The 14,782-nt window shown below is 50.6% G+C and overlaps 1 protein-coding gene across 1 annotated transcript in view; it reads left to right on the top strand.

The window, feature by feature from the left end:
- The window catches only part of LOC114701243, a 28,980-nt gene that overhangs the window by 805 nt on the left and 13,393 nt on the right, over nucleotides 1–14,782 (top strand). The window contains exons 2-5 of the mRNA XM_028881267.2: nucleotides 513–653; nucleotides 3,538–3,665; nucleotides 3,820–3,952; nucleotides 7,629–7,782. Of these exons, the coding sequence (XP_028737100.1) occupies nucleotides 513–653; nucleotides 3,538–3,665; nucleotides 3,820–3,952; nucleotides 7,629–7,782 (556 nt within the window). The remainder of the gene's footprint in view (nucleotides 1–512; nucleotides 654–3,537; nucleotides 3,666–3,819; nucleotides 3,953–7,628; nucleotides 7,783–14,782) is intronic.

Here is a 14,782-nt window from a genome sequence, read left to right as displayed (position 1 = left end):
TGACCAGAGCCAATCCATTTCGCAGGCCGGAGGGTCACATGACCCTTTTCCAACCCCTTAAAAGAGGTTATGTACAGTGGCAGAAAGCACCACCTCCTTTGGGCCGTATAGCCCAAGATCATGGGCGGAGAAAATACCACCATATGGCCTATGCTTCTCTGGTTAGTCTCCAGGTCCTGTAGCAGCCCCCAAAAGGTGAGTGTCTTGATTCTTCTACAAAGAGAGAGGCAGGGGGCTGGAGAGATGGCTCAGAGGTTAAGAACACTTCTTCCTGAGGTCCTGAGTTCAATTCCCAGCAACCACATGATGGTTCACAACCATCTGTAATGAAATCCGGCACCCTCTTCTGGCCTGCAGGGATGCAGGCAGAACACTGTGCGCATAATTAATAAATAAATATTTTAAAAGAGAGAGAGAGAGGCAGAACTCACAGCTCTGGGGATGGTCTGTTTGAACTCCGAAAGCCACCGGCCCAGGTAGCAGAGCTCTCTCTCTCTCCTCCTGATCTCTAGGTTTCCTTGGATCCCTGTGCACTGCTCTGTTCGCCTCTTACGCAGTACAAGGCAAGCCACCTGTACAGTGGGGAAGAGATATGCTGAAGGTGCTTCCGCTGGCTGAGGAGTATTGTAGGAAGACCATCCGGCACATGGCAGGTGAGCTGTCTTCCGGCCCCACTGCCTTCCACTCACCCAGAGCACAGGTGCTCACACGCCAACTCCAGTCCTGCCCTGGCCACCCAGCAGCTCCAGGGGTTCACCCAGAGGCAACGCCTAGAGAAGCCCTCAGTCAGTCTAGGGAGAGCTGACTTCACAAAGACCCTCACCTGGCAGAGAGTAGACACCTGCTCCAAGTGGTACCAGGACTTCAAGGAGAACACAGCCACATGGGTGGCTTCTTCCTCAGCAGCCTGAGACACCTACACCCTCCCCATGTCCAAGCTGACACCAAGCGTCGAGTGCAATAGAGAACTGTCTCTGCATTCACAGAGGATTGCATCAACTTCACACATTTCACACAGCCACACCCTAACCTGCACTTGGCCAAAGAGATGTATCCTGGGGCTGGAGAGATGGCTCAGAGGTTAAGAACACTGACTGCTCTTCCAGAGGTCCTGAATTCAACTCCCAGCAACCACATGGTGGCTCACAATCTGTAATGAGATCTGGTGCCCTCTTCTGGCCTGCAGGCATACATGCAGACAGAACACTGTATACATAATAAATAAATCTTTAAAAAAAGAGAGAGAGAGAGAGATGTATCCTGTGCCACACACTTCCGTATGTAGCAAGATGGGTCCCCATGCCCTGAGTCCCCAGAGACCACTAAGGGCATGTGCTCCCAAGGTTTCCATCTGCTCTCATTAACCCAGAGCCTGTCACTTTTTGGACATGGTCAGCCTGTTACTCAAAAATCCCAGGAGCACTATGGCTTTCAAGGTTCGGACACACAGCAGCAAAGTATACCCCACCCTCCCCGACTGGACTCGGGAGTGCTGTGCAGTAGACATGGGTTCAGGAGCCCGGATGCAGGAGCAGGAAACCCAGGGCTCACTCCCCAAGCCACTGAGTATGTGGAAGACCTCTTACCCCGGGTGGTTCTCCACTCTAAGAGGGATGTGTGTGAGTGGGGAGTGCGGGTGATGCCGTGTGCCTGCTGTACGCCTAGGTAGGAGCAAGCTTTCTAAGATAAGCCATCCAGAAAGGGGGATGTGAGCCCAGGACCAAGGCTGCTGCTTCTCCAAAAGAGCATGAAGCTGAGTAACTCTTGAGGAGTTCCAAGCGTCCCGTCAAAGTCACCACAAGATGTGAGGGCGGGACATGTTCTAGAGGATTCCAGAACAACTTTACAAGGACACATAGTACACAGGATACCCACGTGGCTTCAGCACTGAAGGAAATTGGGCCTAAAGGATGGTGCCGGGCATTCTAGGTAGCTCATCTCTGGACTATCCATCCCTCACTTACTTGGCCTTCATGGAACATTTATTTAATTTATTTTTGCTCAGTTTAAACCATCATTTCCTGGTTCCTCTGTCTCAAGTGGGCTCAGATGTCTCCTGAAGGTCCCCCAATACTTCCTACAGTCAGTGGGCTGTTTTTCTCATCTTAGCAGGGTCACCAGATGCCCCCCAAGACTGGAAGGCAGTTGCTGTGATAGAGCAGACCCTCACAGCACCACATTCACATTGCTAAGGGACAGCCAAGGACTCCAGAACTCAGGGGGCTATTGTTGGAAGTGTACCTTCCGTGAGGGCATGAACCTGAGAACAGAATCCTCGACCAGGACATTTGGGGAATTAACTCTTTCTGGGAGGTGACCCCTGAGAAGCAGTCCTGTTATAACCGGAGTCTGAGGGGCTCCTTGGACGCAGAACTTTCAAAGGAGCTTACGCTCACCCAGAAAGAGATGTTCTGTAAACATCCTTGGAGAGTGTCCCCTGGAGCGCCCTCTTTGAGGGGCAGCTGGAAGACTCAGACAGACCTTGCTGGTCCTGGGCTCCGGGTCTGGAAATCTCACTGCCAAACTGCTCTCCCCTGCTCCCTGGGTAGAGGCCGTGCTGGGCCCGTGCTGCCCCGCACAGGCATTTCACCTTTATTTTAATTTTTTTATTTTATTATTATTATTATTATTATTATTATTATTATTATTATTATTATTGGTTTTTCGAGACAGGGTTTCTCTGTGTAGCTTTGCGCCTTTCCTGGAACTCACTTGGTAGCCCAGGCTGGCCTGGAACTCACAGAGATCCGCCTGGCTCTGCCTCCCGAGTGCTGGGATTAAAGGCGTGCACCACCACCGCGGCTTAGGGTCTCGATCCTCATCTTCAGCTGTGGCCCCAGACCTTACCAGCCCCTAAAGGCCAGGGCATCCCCATCCTCTGTTGCCTCCAGGGGAGGACGAGCTCTGACCCTCCCAGAGCAGGCACCTCCATTTCCTGCTGCCCCGAGTCTCTGGAGGGCTTGGTCCTCTGTAAGATGAGTGGCCGCTGGCCACTGCCCAGCCAGGGCCCTCCTCATCAGATATGCTGGCCAGAGGTGCTGCAGCCTGCTTGCGGCTTGGGTTGCAGGCTGTCAGTAATAATGAGACTTCTCCCCTTACTGTGCAGGCCCAGGTTTAAGCTCATCAAAATACAGAATTCCCTGCTGATTTCACTTTGGATTTCTGGGTTTCTTTTGCTTGGGGAATTTTTCTTTGTTTCTTTCTCTTTCTTTTCTTCTTCAATATCTTATGCATGCTAGGCAAGCACTCTTAACCCTGAGCTACATCTCCAGACCTAATTAATTAAAATTATAGGCTCATAATCGTCCTGTGGCCACCTTCTGCTTTAGAGAGCAGTTAAGTAACCGGCACTCTATTACTTCCTCCCATCTTCTACGCTGCTGCTGGAAGCGGCCATGCCTACTGGGCTGCTTATTTTGGGCACAGGACCTCCGTCCCCCACACCTGCCACAGGGAGAAGGTACTGCCCACCTCCCCCTTCCCCATGCCCACCTCCGCCAGGCACCATCAGCCCACCCGCCCTGTGCTTGCCCCTAGAGTACCAAGAGCACTGGTTTTACTTTGAAGCAAAATGGCAGTTTTATCTGGAGGAGAGAAGAATCAGCGAAGACACAGAGAACAAAGCCACCTTCCCCGACAACTATGACGCTGAGGAGAGAGACAAGGTAAGTCCAGCCCCAGGCCTGGGCTGTGCCTGTGCCCTGTGGAACTCAGCCAGGGCGTAGTGAATGGGTGAACAAGACCGGTGGGTGGATGGCAGGCACAGGGACGGACCTGGATCTTTTTGCCAGGCGCACACTGACCCACGGTTCTCTTCAGACATACAAGAAGTGGAGCTCAGAAGGCCGAGGCGGGCGGCGCGGCCACGATGCCCCCATGATTGCCTACGATGCCCTCCTTGCTGCAGGGAGCAACTGGACCGAGCTGTGCCAGCGGGCCATGTTTCATGGAGGTAAGATGTCCTCCTCTGTGGTGGATACACCCAGAAGGTACAGACCCTGTGCCCTGGAGCACTCCTCAGTGTTTGGGGTCCACAGACGTGGGCTTCATCCACAGAGGCAGAACACCGGCCCATCTCCATTGCCGGACACACTCTGGAGTCTCGACTGCAGTACACATGCCAGCATCAGGACCACAGACACAGTTGCAGTAACCTACGCTGGCGTGGCCCACAAGCCTGCCGGTCTCACAGGTGACCACCATCAGGACAGTGACCAGGTGCAGGGACTCTTCTCTTTCTTTGGTCTTTCAAGACAGGGTTTCTCTGTGTAGCTAAGGAGCCTTTCCTGGAACTCACTCCATAGCCCAGGCTGTCCTCGAACTCACAAAGATCCACCGGCCTCTGCCTCCCGAGTGCTGGGATCAAAGGCGTGCGCCATCACTGCCAGCTGATTCTTCTCTGTCTAGCTGCTCACTCAGAGCTGGCAGGTCTCCCTCAACCCAAACACACAGGCTCCTCCCTCCCGCAGGTCTGCAGCCTGTACAAAACCATGGCATTTATAGCCCTGCAAGCACGGATCGAGTGAATGCAGAAGGTCTGGAATTCACTCGCCTGAGGCAGGCTGTGAGACCAAGCCGGTACAAGGTGCCCGGCATGGCCTAGAGAGGCAAGGTGGACTTGGATGGCTGAGAGAACCTGACAAGGGTATCATTGCCCTTGAGTTGCGTCTGACCAGTGTCCCAAAGCAAATGCATCTTGGTGTGGTTGAGTGTGTGGCCAGAGCCCTAAGCTGCCAATGGAAAGTTCTATGTGGGACCAGAACTTTGTTCCACAAGCCATGTTGTGTCCCTCAGCATTCTCTCAGCTTTCCTCTGAGAATGGACAGCTGGAGTCAGCCGTCCTGGAAGCAGGTTTTCCTGGAAGGAGAGGAAGAACAGTTGTGGGAACTCAGCCTAGAATGGCTGTTTGTCGTCCCACTGTTTCCTGGATATCCATGTTCAGGCCTCTCCCAGGACCAGCACCCAGGTCTCTAGATACATCTGTTCCAAGAACAACTACCCTGACTTCCACCTCTGTCGACCATTGTGGCCCTAGCCTCATCCAATCCAGTTGCTCTCCCCACTGTGTGTGTGTGTGTGTGTGTGTGTGTGTGTGTGTGTGTGTGTGTGTGTGTGTATGCATGTGATAGCACATGAGAGTGTGTCTGAAACATTACCAGGACTCAGAAGCAGCTTGGGGTCAGAGGTCATGTGGGGAGGAATCAGAGGCAGTTCCAAGGTCCCCAGCCAAAAAGACGGGGACCACAAGACTTGAAGATCACAGCTCAGCTTTTTTTTTTTTTTTTTTTTTTAAGAAATGGCAAATTCATGAAGTTTTAGACAGTGCATCTGCACACTCAACTGTGCTCATCTCACGGATGTTTAAAACTTCCCGAGACTGCAGGAAGCAAGTGACCCTGAAATTCTGAAAAGCAGGCCGTGGGGCCGGGGATGTAGCTCAGCTGGCAGAGTACTTGCTTGGCATGAAGGAGGCCCTGGGTTCGATCCCCAGGCCCCCACAACAAAACAGACATGGTGTCACATACCTGTAATCCAAGCACTTGGGAGATGAGAAAGGAGGATCATAGGTTCAAGGTCATGTTTGGATGCATAGTGAGTTTGGGGGTAGCCTGGATCACATGGGACTCTGTCTCCAAAAACAAAAAAGGTGTGTCAGGTGGTGAGGGCGTGGCTCAGCAGGTAAAACCAGAGTGTAATTCCAGGATATGGTAGAAGCAAAGAGCCAGCTCCCACGCCTGCCCAAACCTTCACACAGGCACCACGGCACAGACACACTCACATACACACAATAAGTAAGTGTACTAAAGTCTTTTAAAAACTGGAGAAGGGAGGTCAGCGGAGCTCAGTCGGTACAGTGCTCACCTAACGTGCACTAAGTCCTCAGTTCAATCCCCAGCACCTCAGAAACTGGGTGTGGTGGTGGCACGTGCCCACATGCCCAGTATTAGGAAGGCAGAGTCAAGATGATCGGGAGTTCAAGGCTAGCTTTAGCTTCATAGCGAGATCGAGGCCACCCTGGGCTACGAAAGACCCTGACTCGAAAACAAACAATGGAGAGATGGGTCCACAGTTAAGGGAGTTCAGTTTCCGGCATCCAGCTAGTAACTCACAACCATCGTGAACTGTAGTTCCAAGGGCTTTGATACCCTCTTCTGACCTCCATCAGCAACAGACACACATCGGGTGCACACACGTTCATGCAGGCAAAACACTCACACACATAAAATAAGAATAAATATTAAAAAACAAACAAACAAAAGTCGGCTGTGGTTGGCTTGAATGCACACCAGAGATGGAAAGGCAGTGAGCACGCAGTTGTCAGAAATTGGGGGCAGCCCAATTTTAAGGACAATTTTTTGAATATTTCTGAGGTGGGTAGCTTATTTGTGGAGTAAGATCACTCTCTCCTCCCAGTCATGATGGGCCAGATCTCCCTTTTAGAATATTCCTTCCCACAAAGGGTGGATGAAAAGCACAGTATAACGAAGCCAAGTTCACCCGTGTGACAGTTGGGAATGTGCCCCGGTGCCTGTGTTTCTGATACGGAGGAACAAGCTAACTGCTCGTCAAGCTTGCTTGACCACAAAGGGGGTCTGACCATCAGGAGACAGCTGCCTCGTGCAGATCCATTTTCTTGGTAACCTCACATATAACTCCTTTATGAGGTTGCTCAAAGATGGATCCCATGGCTGTTAAGAAACCTTAGGCTTGATTATGGACGCTGAGGCCAGACTTTTTTTTTTCTTTATTAAGAAATTTTCTACTCACTCCTCATGCTATCCACAGACCCCCCTCCTCCCCTCTCTCACCCCCTAGCCCTCTTTCCCAAGCCCCCCTCCGCATCCCCACATCCCCCAAATTGAGGTCTCCCATGGGGAGTCAGCAGAGCCCAGCACACTGAGCCTAGGCAGGTCCAAGCCCCTTCCCACTGCACCAAGGCTGTGCAAGGTGTCACACCACAGGCACCAGATTCCCAGAAACCTGCCCGTGCACCAGGGACAGATCCCGACCCCCCTGCCTGGGTGCCCCCCAAACAGTTCAAGTCAAACAACCGCCTTCCGTGTCCAGAGGGCCTAGTCCAGTCCCACGGGGGCTCCACAGCCACCAGTCCACAGTTCCTGGACTTCCACTAGCGTGAGGCCAGACTTTTTCAGATTCCCAGGCTGTACAAACAGGAACAGGGCTTGGGCTATCCGGTAGGACTCCACTCTAACAGCTTCGCTACTCACGACTGTCTGCTAAGTAGCACCCACTGGGTTGGTTTGTGGCGGCCAGAGGTCACCCGAATGGGAAGAGAAGGAAAGCAGCTGTAGAGCAGAGAATGGCCTCGTGCTTAGAACTGTGGCTGCCTCAGAGGCGGGCAGCCTGGGGGACGGGTCCTCTCGGGTTGAGGTAGGGTACTGCGATATCCCCCGGCTGGCCTGGTACCAACTTCCTGGCCCAGGCCTTGAACTCATGTCGATATACCTGGCTCAGTCTCCTGAGTACTGGAATTACAACGTGTCCACCACTACCCCCCCCCTTCTCCAGGATGGTCTCAGAGACATGAGGGCAGCTGGCTCAGTCAGCGGGACCCCCATCCCCACCCCCGTCGCCCCCCCAGGACACACTTGCGTTTGCCGTTTCAGGCGAGAGCGGAGCCACAGGGACCATCGCCGGCTGCCTGTTCGGGTTGCTGTACGGCCTGGCCACCGTTCCCCGGGGCTTGTACCAGGAACTGGAGCACAAGGGCCGACTGGAGGACTTGGGCACAGCCCTGCACCGCTTGTCCACAGAAGAAAAGTAAAGTGTTTCTGCCTTGTTCCCCTCCCGGAGGGCAGCCCCTCGTGTCCACACTCAGACTTAGAGCCTCCCCTCCAGAGGGTATGCGTGTACAGTTTCCACACAAGGAACACGTGCCTCGTGGGCCGTGATTCAGCTGTAACTTCCCCCCCACACCCCTATTTCAAATCCCGTTCGCTGTATAAAATACATTGTTTGTCCTAAGAGAATATTTTTTTCCCCACACTCAACTGCTGCTAATGCCTTGTGTTCGTTGCACACAAACCCCCGGATGCTTGGTGACAAGCTGTCTCCTGGACAACTGGTGTATTTTATTCTGCTCCAAGCCCAGTGCGGCCCGTTCACCCCCTTGAAGAACACTAACAGCCCTGGTCCCCCTCTGAGAACCTCAGCCCTTCTGCCTATTTCTACCTGCTGGCAGGCTGTGGGGGCCGGGTTCTCTCTCTCCAGCAGGCAGGTGTGTTCATGCCTCATGGGAGAGACCCTGGGCGGCTTCAAGATGTACCCAAAGCCGTCATCTAGCCTCCTTGCCATGTTTCAGTCACTGAGCCTTTACTGAAATCTTTTTGAACAACTTCCTGGGACAGCCAGGCAGCAGATGATTTCCTGGGTCACTGTGCAGCATCTTCCTTGGGGTAGGTTAGATCCACGTAGGAGGAAGTCTTTAGCCACCGTGGCCTGTTCCACGAAAGCTCCCCAGGAGGGTTTAGCTGACAGTCTGGGGAAGATGGTCACACGCTCCTCTTCCAACCGCGGCTTGACGCGGGTTTTCGCCAGTCTAAAGTCAACCACTGTTGACGACAGATGGCTGGTGCTGGGCCTGGCTGGTTGGTGCTGGGTTCTTCTCACGTAAGGCCTCGTCTCTGAGGAGAGCCAACACTGCCTGCATTGAGAAGCTGGTGGGGCCCCCAGAAGCTCTGCAGGGGCTCGGGGGTGGAGGCTGGGGCAGAAAGCATCCGCCCGTTGGAATCTGCACAGCCTCCAGGGTGCAAAGTCTCCGTGGGCCTCACGGGCTTCTGTGGGATGTTGGAGGGGACATGGGACGCCTCTCTTTTCCCGGTGATAAGATGTCCACATGGACAGCAGGACAAGAAGCTACCGGCTTTAGTGGAAAAGGCCGCTGACACAGGCTCGGGGGTGTGTTGGGACTTCCTGAAGTTGCTCTGCCCCAGGTATCCTGTTCTTCTCTTCCCGATCCTAGGGAGCTAATCCCACGGTTATGGTGAAGCCGGCATGTCTTGGGTGCAGCAGTTGTTTTTGCGGGGTACCCGGCTTCCATTTTGTAGAGACGGGTGGAGTCGTGTGGCGGGCAGGTCTATGGTGCTCGACATTGAGCAGGTTGTGTGTGTGTGTGTGTGTGTGTGTGTGTGTGTGTGTGAGTGTGTGTGTCATTTGATTCTGGATAACTGAACAATAAGTGAACTAACACACTTACCAATAAGAAACAGAGAGACAGATGTGGGGAAAGTCATACATTATTGTTCTTCCACCCTGCTGCTCAAGCAGCCCAGAGCAGTGGGTGTGAATTAATGGAGGACTCTCTAGTGAACATAAACCTAGCTGGGAGGAGGTAAGCTGGAGCTTTCCCTCGGCATTTTGAGGGGCACCCTCCTGTCTCTGGTGGCCGTACCCTGCCTCTGTCCTTGATGCACAGTAGCAATGGCCCCGATAAGCAGCATGTGTACGGCAGATTAGGATGGAGGCCTACATGGGCTCCGTCTTCATTCACTAGTGGTCCCCTGTATGAATGAATGAATGAATCAGAAATTTGCAAAGCCCTTATAAATTAGAAAGCATAAACTAAGTGAGATTCACAGGCGCTATGGACATTCCCCCAGTCTCATTTCCCTGTGACAGATAAAGTCAACGCTGAAAAGGAAGACCAAAGCCTGGATGGTAGCGAGGTGCGTCCAGCGTCTCCCTGTGAGACAGGTGATGCCAGCTGACGTAGCTAGAGTTTTCCTGCCTGGCCCACAGTCAGGACAAATCTTTGTCACCCACCAGTCCCACAGCCGCTCAGACCCAACCAAGTAAACACAGAGACTTCTATTGCTTACAAACTGTATGGCTGTGGCAGGCTTCTTGCTAACTGTTCTTATAGCTTAAATTAATCCATTTCTATAAATCTATACCTTGCCACATGCCTCATGCCTTACCGGCATCTTTTCATGCTGCTTGTCAGGGTGGCGGCTGGCAGTGACTCCTTCTGCCTTCCTGTTCTTTTATTTCTCCTCTCTGTTAGTCCTGCCTATACTTCCTGCCTAGCCACGGCCAATCAGGTTTTATTTATTGACCAATCAGAGCAACTTGACATACAGACCATCCCCCAGCACAGCCAAGTGCAGACCATCTCAGACACCTGCACTCAGGCCTGTGGTCCTGATCATCCTCCATGAGGACCTGCTGGGTAAAGCCAGGAGGAACCCGAGAAAGGGCTCCCACAGGGCATACAGAACATCCCACAGCAGGCTGGCTTTGTTCTGACCACAAATGTGATGTGCACACACGGATTCGGAATCCAGACACTGTTGAACAGTGGCATATAGGAATCACAATCTCCCCAAGCTTCACCTGAGCTCACACCCTGGGCAAAACACAGGGCACAGTTCCTGTCTTACGCACCCTGCCAGAGCTTTCTTCTATATCCACTGTATCTTCTATATCCATATCAGTGTTGCATATAGGAATGAGGCATTTGTACGTGTGTGCTGTGTGCCCATGGTTCCTATCATACATAAGATTGTAGTAGCTGTGTATGTATGTATGTATGCATTTGCTTCTGGCTTTCCCCACTCACATGGCTTATCAATCTATCTTCATTCTGCATGTATGCATGAGGGCATACATATACACATACTGGATACTTTTCTAACTGGTATTCCATGGTATAAGTGTGCCAATAGTCCATATACTCAGACCCTGAACCGAATTTTAAATTGTTGTGTTTTTTGTTTTTTTTGTTTTGTTTTGTTTTGTTTTTTGTTAATTTGTTTTTTGTTTTGAAAAAGGATCTCTATCTAGCCCTATATAACCCTAGCTAGCCTGGAACTCATACTCACAGATACCTATCTGCCTCTGCCTCCTGAAATTAAAGGAGTCTCCACACCCAGTTATATTGTAGGTTTTCTTGTTTTGTTGAGATAGGGTTTCACCATGTAGCCTGGGATGGCCTCAGACTCATGATTCTTCTGACTCACTCAGCCTTCCCAGTGCTGGTACTGCAGGTGTGCACCGCCGTGCCCAGCTAAATTCCACATCTCTTGTGCAAACAAATTAATCCCTACAAATAGCACAGTAAGCTGTGGTTTACCCTAGGACATTTATTTTGCTTTCCTAGCTCTGAAACTGTGGCACAGACAACATTTTCTTGTCCCCTAATTTAATCAGTGGAGTGAGGAACAGGCTCCCTCTTATGGGCACAGTACCCTAGACTAAGTGTCACCTGCCCATTTCAACCTGGTGTCGAGCCCACATACAAGGTCACCGCATCTGTACGTTAGGTTTTAGAGGGATCAGTGTTTCTTATTTCTGGGTGACAAACTGGGGAGACTTCCAGAAAAGTGTGGGTCATAAATGTAACCTTCTGTACTGTTTTGTGCCTAAATCAATGGCACAAATCACCCTCTCTTGATCTAGAGGCATGGGCATGTGAGTTAAATCTGGGGCTTAGACTGAGAAGCATATATCTGGAAAGATCCGGACTCCAGTGTGTTCTCAAGAATGTATGTGAACGTGTTCTGTGGTTCCCCAACAGAGAGCCATGTTCCCAGGGGAGGAATATGTGTTTTGTGGACAAGGCTGGGCAGGAGACACAAGGTTTAGAATTCAGGTTAATTTAGACTAATTTTTCCAAACCCTCTGGAGACAGAGAGAAAGAGAGAGAGAGAGAAAGAGAGAGAAAGACAGACAGACAGACAGACAGACAGACAAAGACAGACAGAGAGAACACATGGTAGAGATGGGACCAAAGCCATGGCTAGGTAATTGCTCTATTACTGAGCTATAATCCCAGCCCAAGGTCTTTCATTTATACCTGAAATCGTTTTTCCAAGGTTTTCATCTCTGAAAGCCAGGTAAGAGGTGGGCATTATGGGAACCATTCCTTTCTAACAATTGGAGGAAATAAGTCAGCTAGACGAGATGATAGACTCCTCAGGGAGGTTGACAAAATTAGATTCTTAAGCAAGTGGCAGTGATACACACTCATAATATCAGTACCTGGGAGGCAGAGGCAAGAGAATCATGAATTTGAGGCCAACCATAGCTACACAGATGGTCACAACTCACAAAGGCCAGCCAGAGCTGCATGGTAAGCCCCCGTCTTGGAAGGAAAATAAAAACCAACAACAACAAACATCTATGAGAGAGCTGGCAAAGCTTATGTAACTCCTGGCACAAACACCCCTTCACAACTCACAGCCAGAGTTCACCAAATGCCAGCTGAGTCGCGGGACTGTTGTGGTGCCCGGCTTTCCCAGTCTCTGCTGTGACATAGTGAAAACAGCCCCTGCTGCTGAGCAGGAATTCCCCTCAACCTGGGCTTTCCATGAGGTAGCTAGTGTTGGGGAGCCTGTTTGTAGGTGAGAAGTCCAGGATCTAGAGGCCAGCGTATCTCACTTGAGATAGAGCAGTGAGAAGACTTCAAATCTAGTGTATGACAATCAACCCTTTTCACTCTGCTGCCTGGCCCAGGTGGCCTCTGTGCCCTTCAAACCTCTCCTTTCTGAAGGGCACACCAAGAGCGTGGCCTGTCTTGAATGTGGAAATTTTGGGTGGAAAAGCCAGCCCAAAGGACAAGTGCTAATATTGAAAATGTCCAAAGTGACGTTCACTTCAAATGTCTGATTAGAATCTCCATCACCGCTGGGTGGTGGTAGCACACGCCTTTAATCCCAGCACTTGGGAGGCAGAGAGGCAGGTGGATCTTTGTGAGTTCGAGGCCAGCCTGGTCTACAAAGCAAGTTCCAGGACAGCCAGGACTGTTAACACAGAGAAACTCTGTCTTGAAAAACAAAAACAAAACAAAACAAACAAAAAAAATCTCAATCATTAAAATTCATCCCAAAGGTTCTGTTAAGTTGGAAATGTCTTTTAGGTCACTGAGCTACCATTGCCTCTCTGTTAAAACTGATACTGGGCTGGTTTTCCCCTGTTAAACAGAAATAAATTGAGAGCGCACTCAGAATGTTATAAACAAAGAATTGTCATGGGTACGAAAGTGAGGACTCACACCCTCAGGTGGCCACATCGTAAATAAGAGGTCAGTGCTGTGAGGCCGCCAGTGCCTGGAGCACAGACTTCATCCTAAATCCATGCTGAGTTCACCACAGACTTAGGGTGAACTTAGGGCCAGAACTGAGGGCCCCAAGATCACAAGCCCTTACGTGACCCTCTGGACCACATCTTTGTGATCTACTCACCCTTCCATGATTTCTGTAGGGGATTACTCAGGACCACTTCCCCTCTTCCTGGAGTGTGTCCTGGGAATGTCAACCTGGAGAGCATCTACCTCAAAATCACCCCCCATGCTCACCCCAAATCCCAAGGAAGTGCTGAAACCCTCTCCGTGAGTCCTCTATGTCAGCAGCATCCTTGAATTCCACTTGTCACGCCATGACTTTATGGTTCTGTTTATCCTTTCCTATTTGGATTGTTCTCAAGTCAATATTTCCTCCCTCCCTCCCTCTATCCCTCCTTCCTTCCTTCTTTCTTTCCTCCTTTTTTGAGATAAATTCTCAAAACCCAAAATGCCCTCAAAATTGCAAGCTTCCTGCTTCCACCTCCTGAGCACCAGGATTACAGATGTGTACTGCCACACCTGGCCTCAGATGAGTTCAAATGCATTTTTAAAAGCCTAGTGTGGTGGATCACACCTATAATTTCAGGACTTAGGAAGCCAATCCAGGAGGATCACCACAAATTTGAGGCCAGCCTGCATAGTAAGTTCTAGGCTAGCTAGCTTTGGCTACAAAGTAAGACCTGTGAAGAAAGAAAGAAAGAAAGAAAGAAAGAAAGAAAGAAAGAAAGAAAGAAAGAAAGAGAGAGAGAGAGAGAGAGAGAGAGAGAGAGAGAGAGAGAGAAAGGAAGGAAGGAAGGAAGGAAGGAGAGGAGGAGAGAAAGAGAGAGAGAAAGGAAGGAAGGAAGGAAGGAAAGAGAGAGAGAGGAAGAGAGAAAGAAAGAGAGAGAGGAAGGAAGGAAGGAAGGAAGGAAGGAAGGAAGGAAGGAAGGAAGGAAGGAAGGAAGGAAGGAAGAAAGGAAGGAAAACAGTTGAAACAGTAGACAATTCCTGTATTCTTTCCACCTGGTTTGACAACTGCTGATATTGGGCCGTGTTGGGCATGTTATTTTCTGTCTTTCTTACTACATGCGCACACACACCACACACGCATGCACAGATACAGACACAGAGACACAGTTACAGAAACACACTGATACATAGATGCACAGAGATAGAGACACACACATTTTTTTTTTTTTCTGAATCTCCTGTGTCTACTCTCCGCCCTTCACCCACCACAGGTCCTGAAGAGCAGCACCATGAAGCAGCTGGCAGCAGGGTAATTCTCCACGAACCCTTGAGTCCTTCTTATATTTTGAGGCATTGAAAAGTGCCCAACTCTTAGGTGTGGGTCAGCCCAGGTGATGGCTGTCCACTGTTCGTCACTGCCTAATGACCAAACCCCCTCTGTCCGTCACTGCCTAATGACCAGACCCCCTCTGTCACACCTATAGCCACACATATTGAATCCAAGCACAATATCAGGGCTATCATGGCCAAGACAACCAGCTATCAATCTTGAGACAAGTGTATTTCCAGGATAGTACTGACATTCCGATTCTGATTCAGAATTCCATCCATAGCCACCCAGTAATACAAATGACAGGGAGAAGTTAACATGATACTGCTACAGAGCTCTCCTGGACAGTAGTCACCGTTACAGGAGCTTACAAATTACAGGCAACACTCTCACTGGCTCCATGGCTCACCCTGGAACAGTGA

The sequence above is a fragment of the Peromyscus leucopus genome, chromosome 17, assembly GCF_004664715.2.
Source record: "Peromyscus leucopus breed LL Stock chromosome 17, UCI_PerLeu_2.1, whole genome shotgun sequence".
Lineage (NCBI taxonomy): Eukaryota > Metazoa > Chordata > Mammalia > Rodentia > Cricetidae > Peromyscus > Peromyscus leucopus.
Note: the sequence above shows the minus strand (reverse complement) of the source record. Positions and strands in the feature narration are given on the sequence as shown.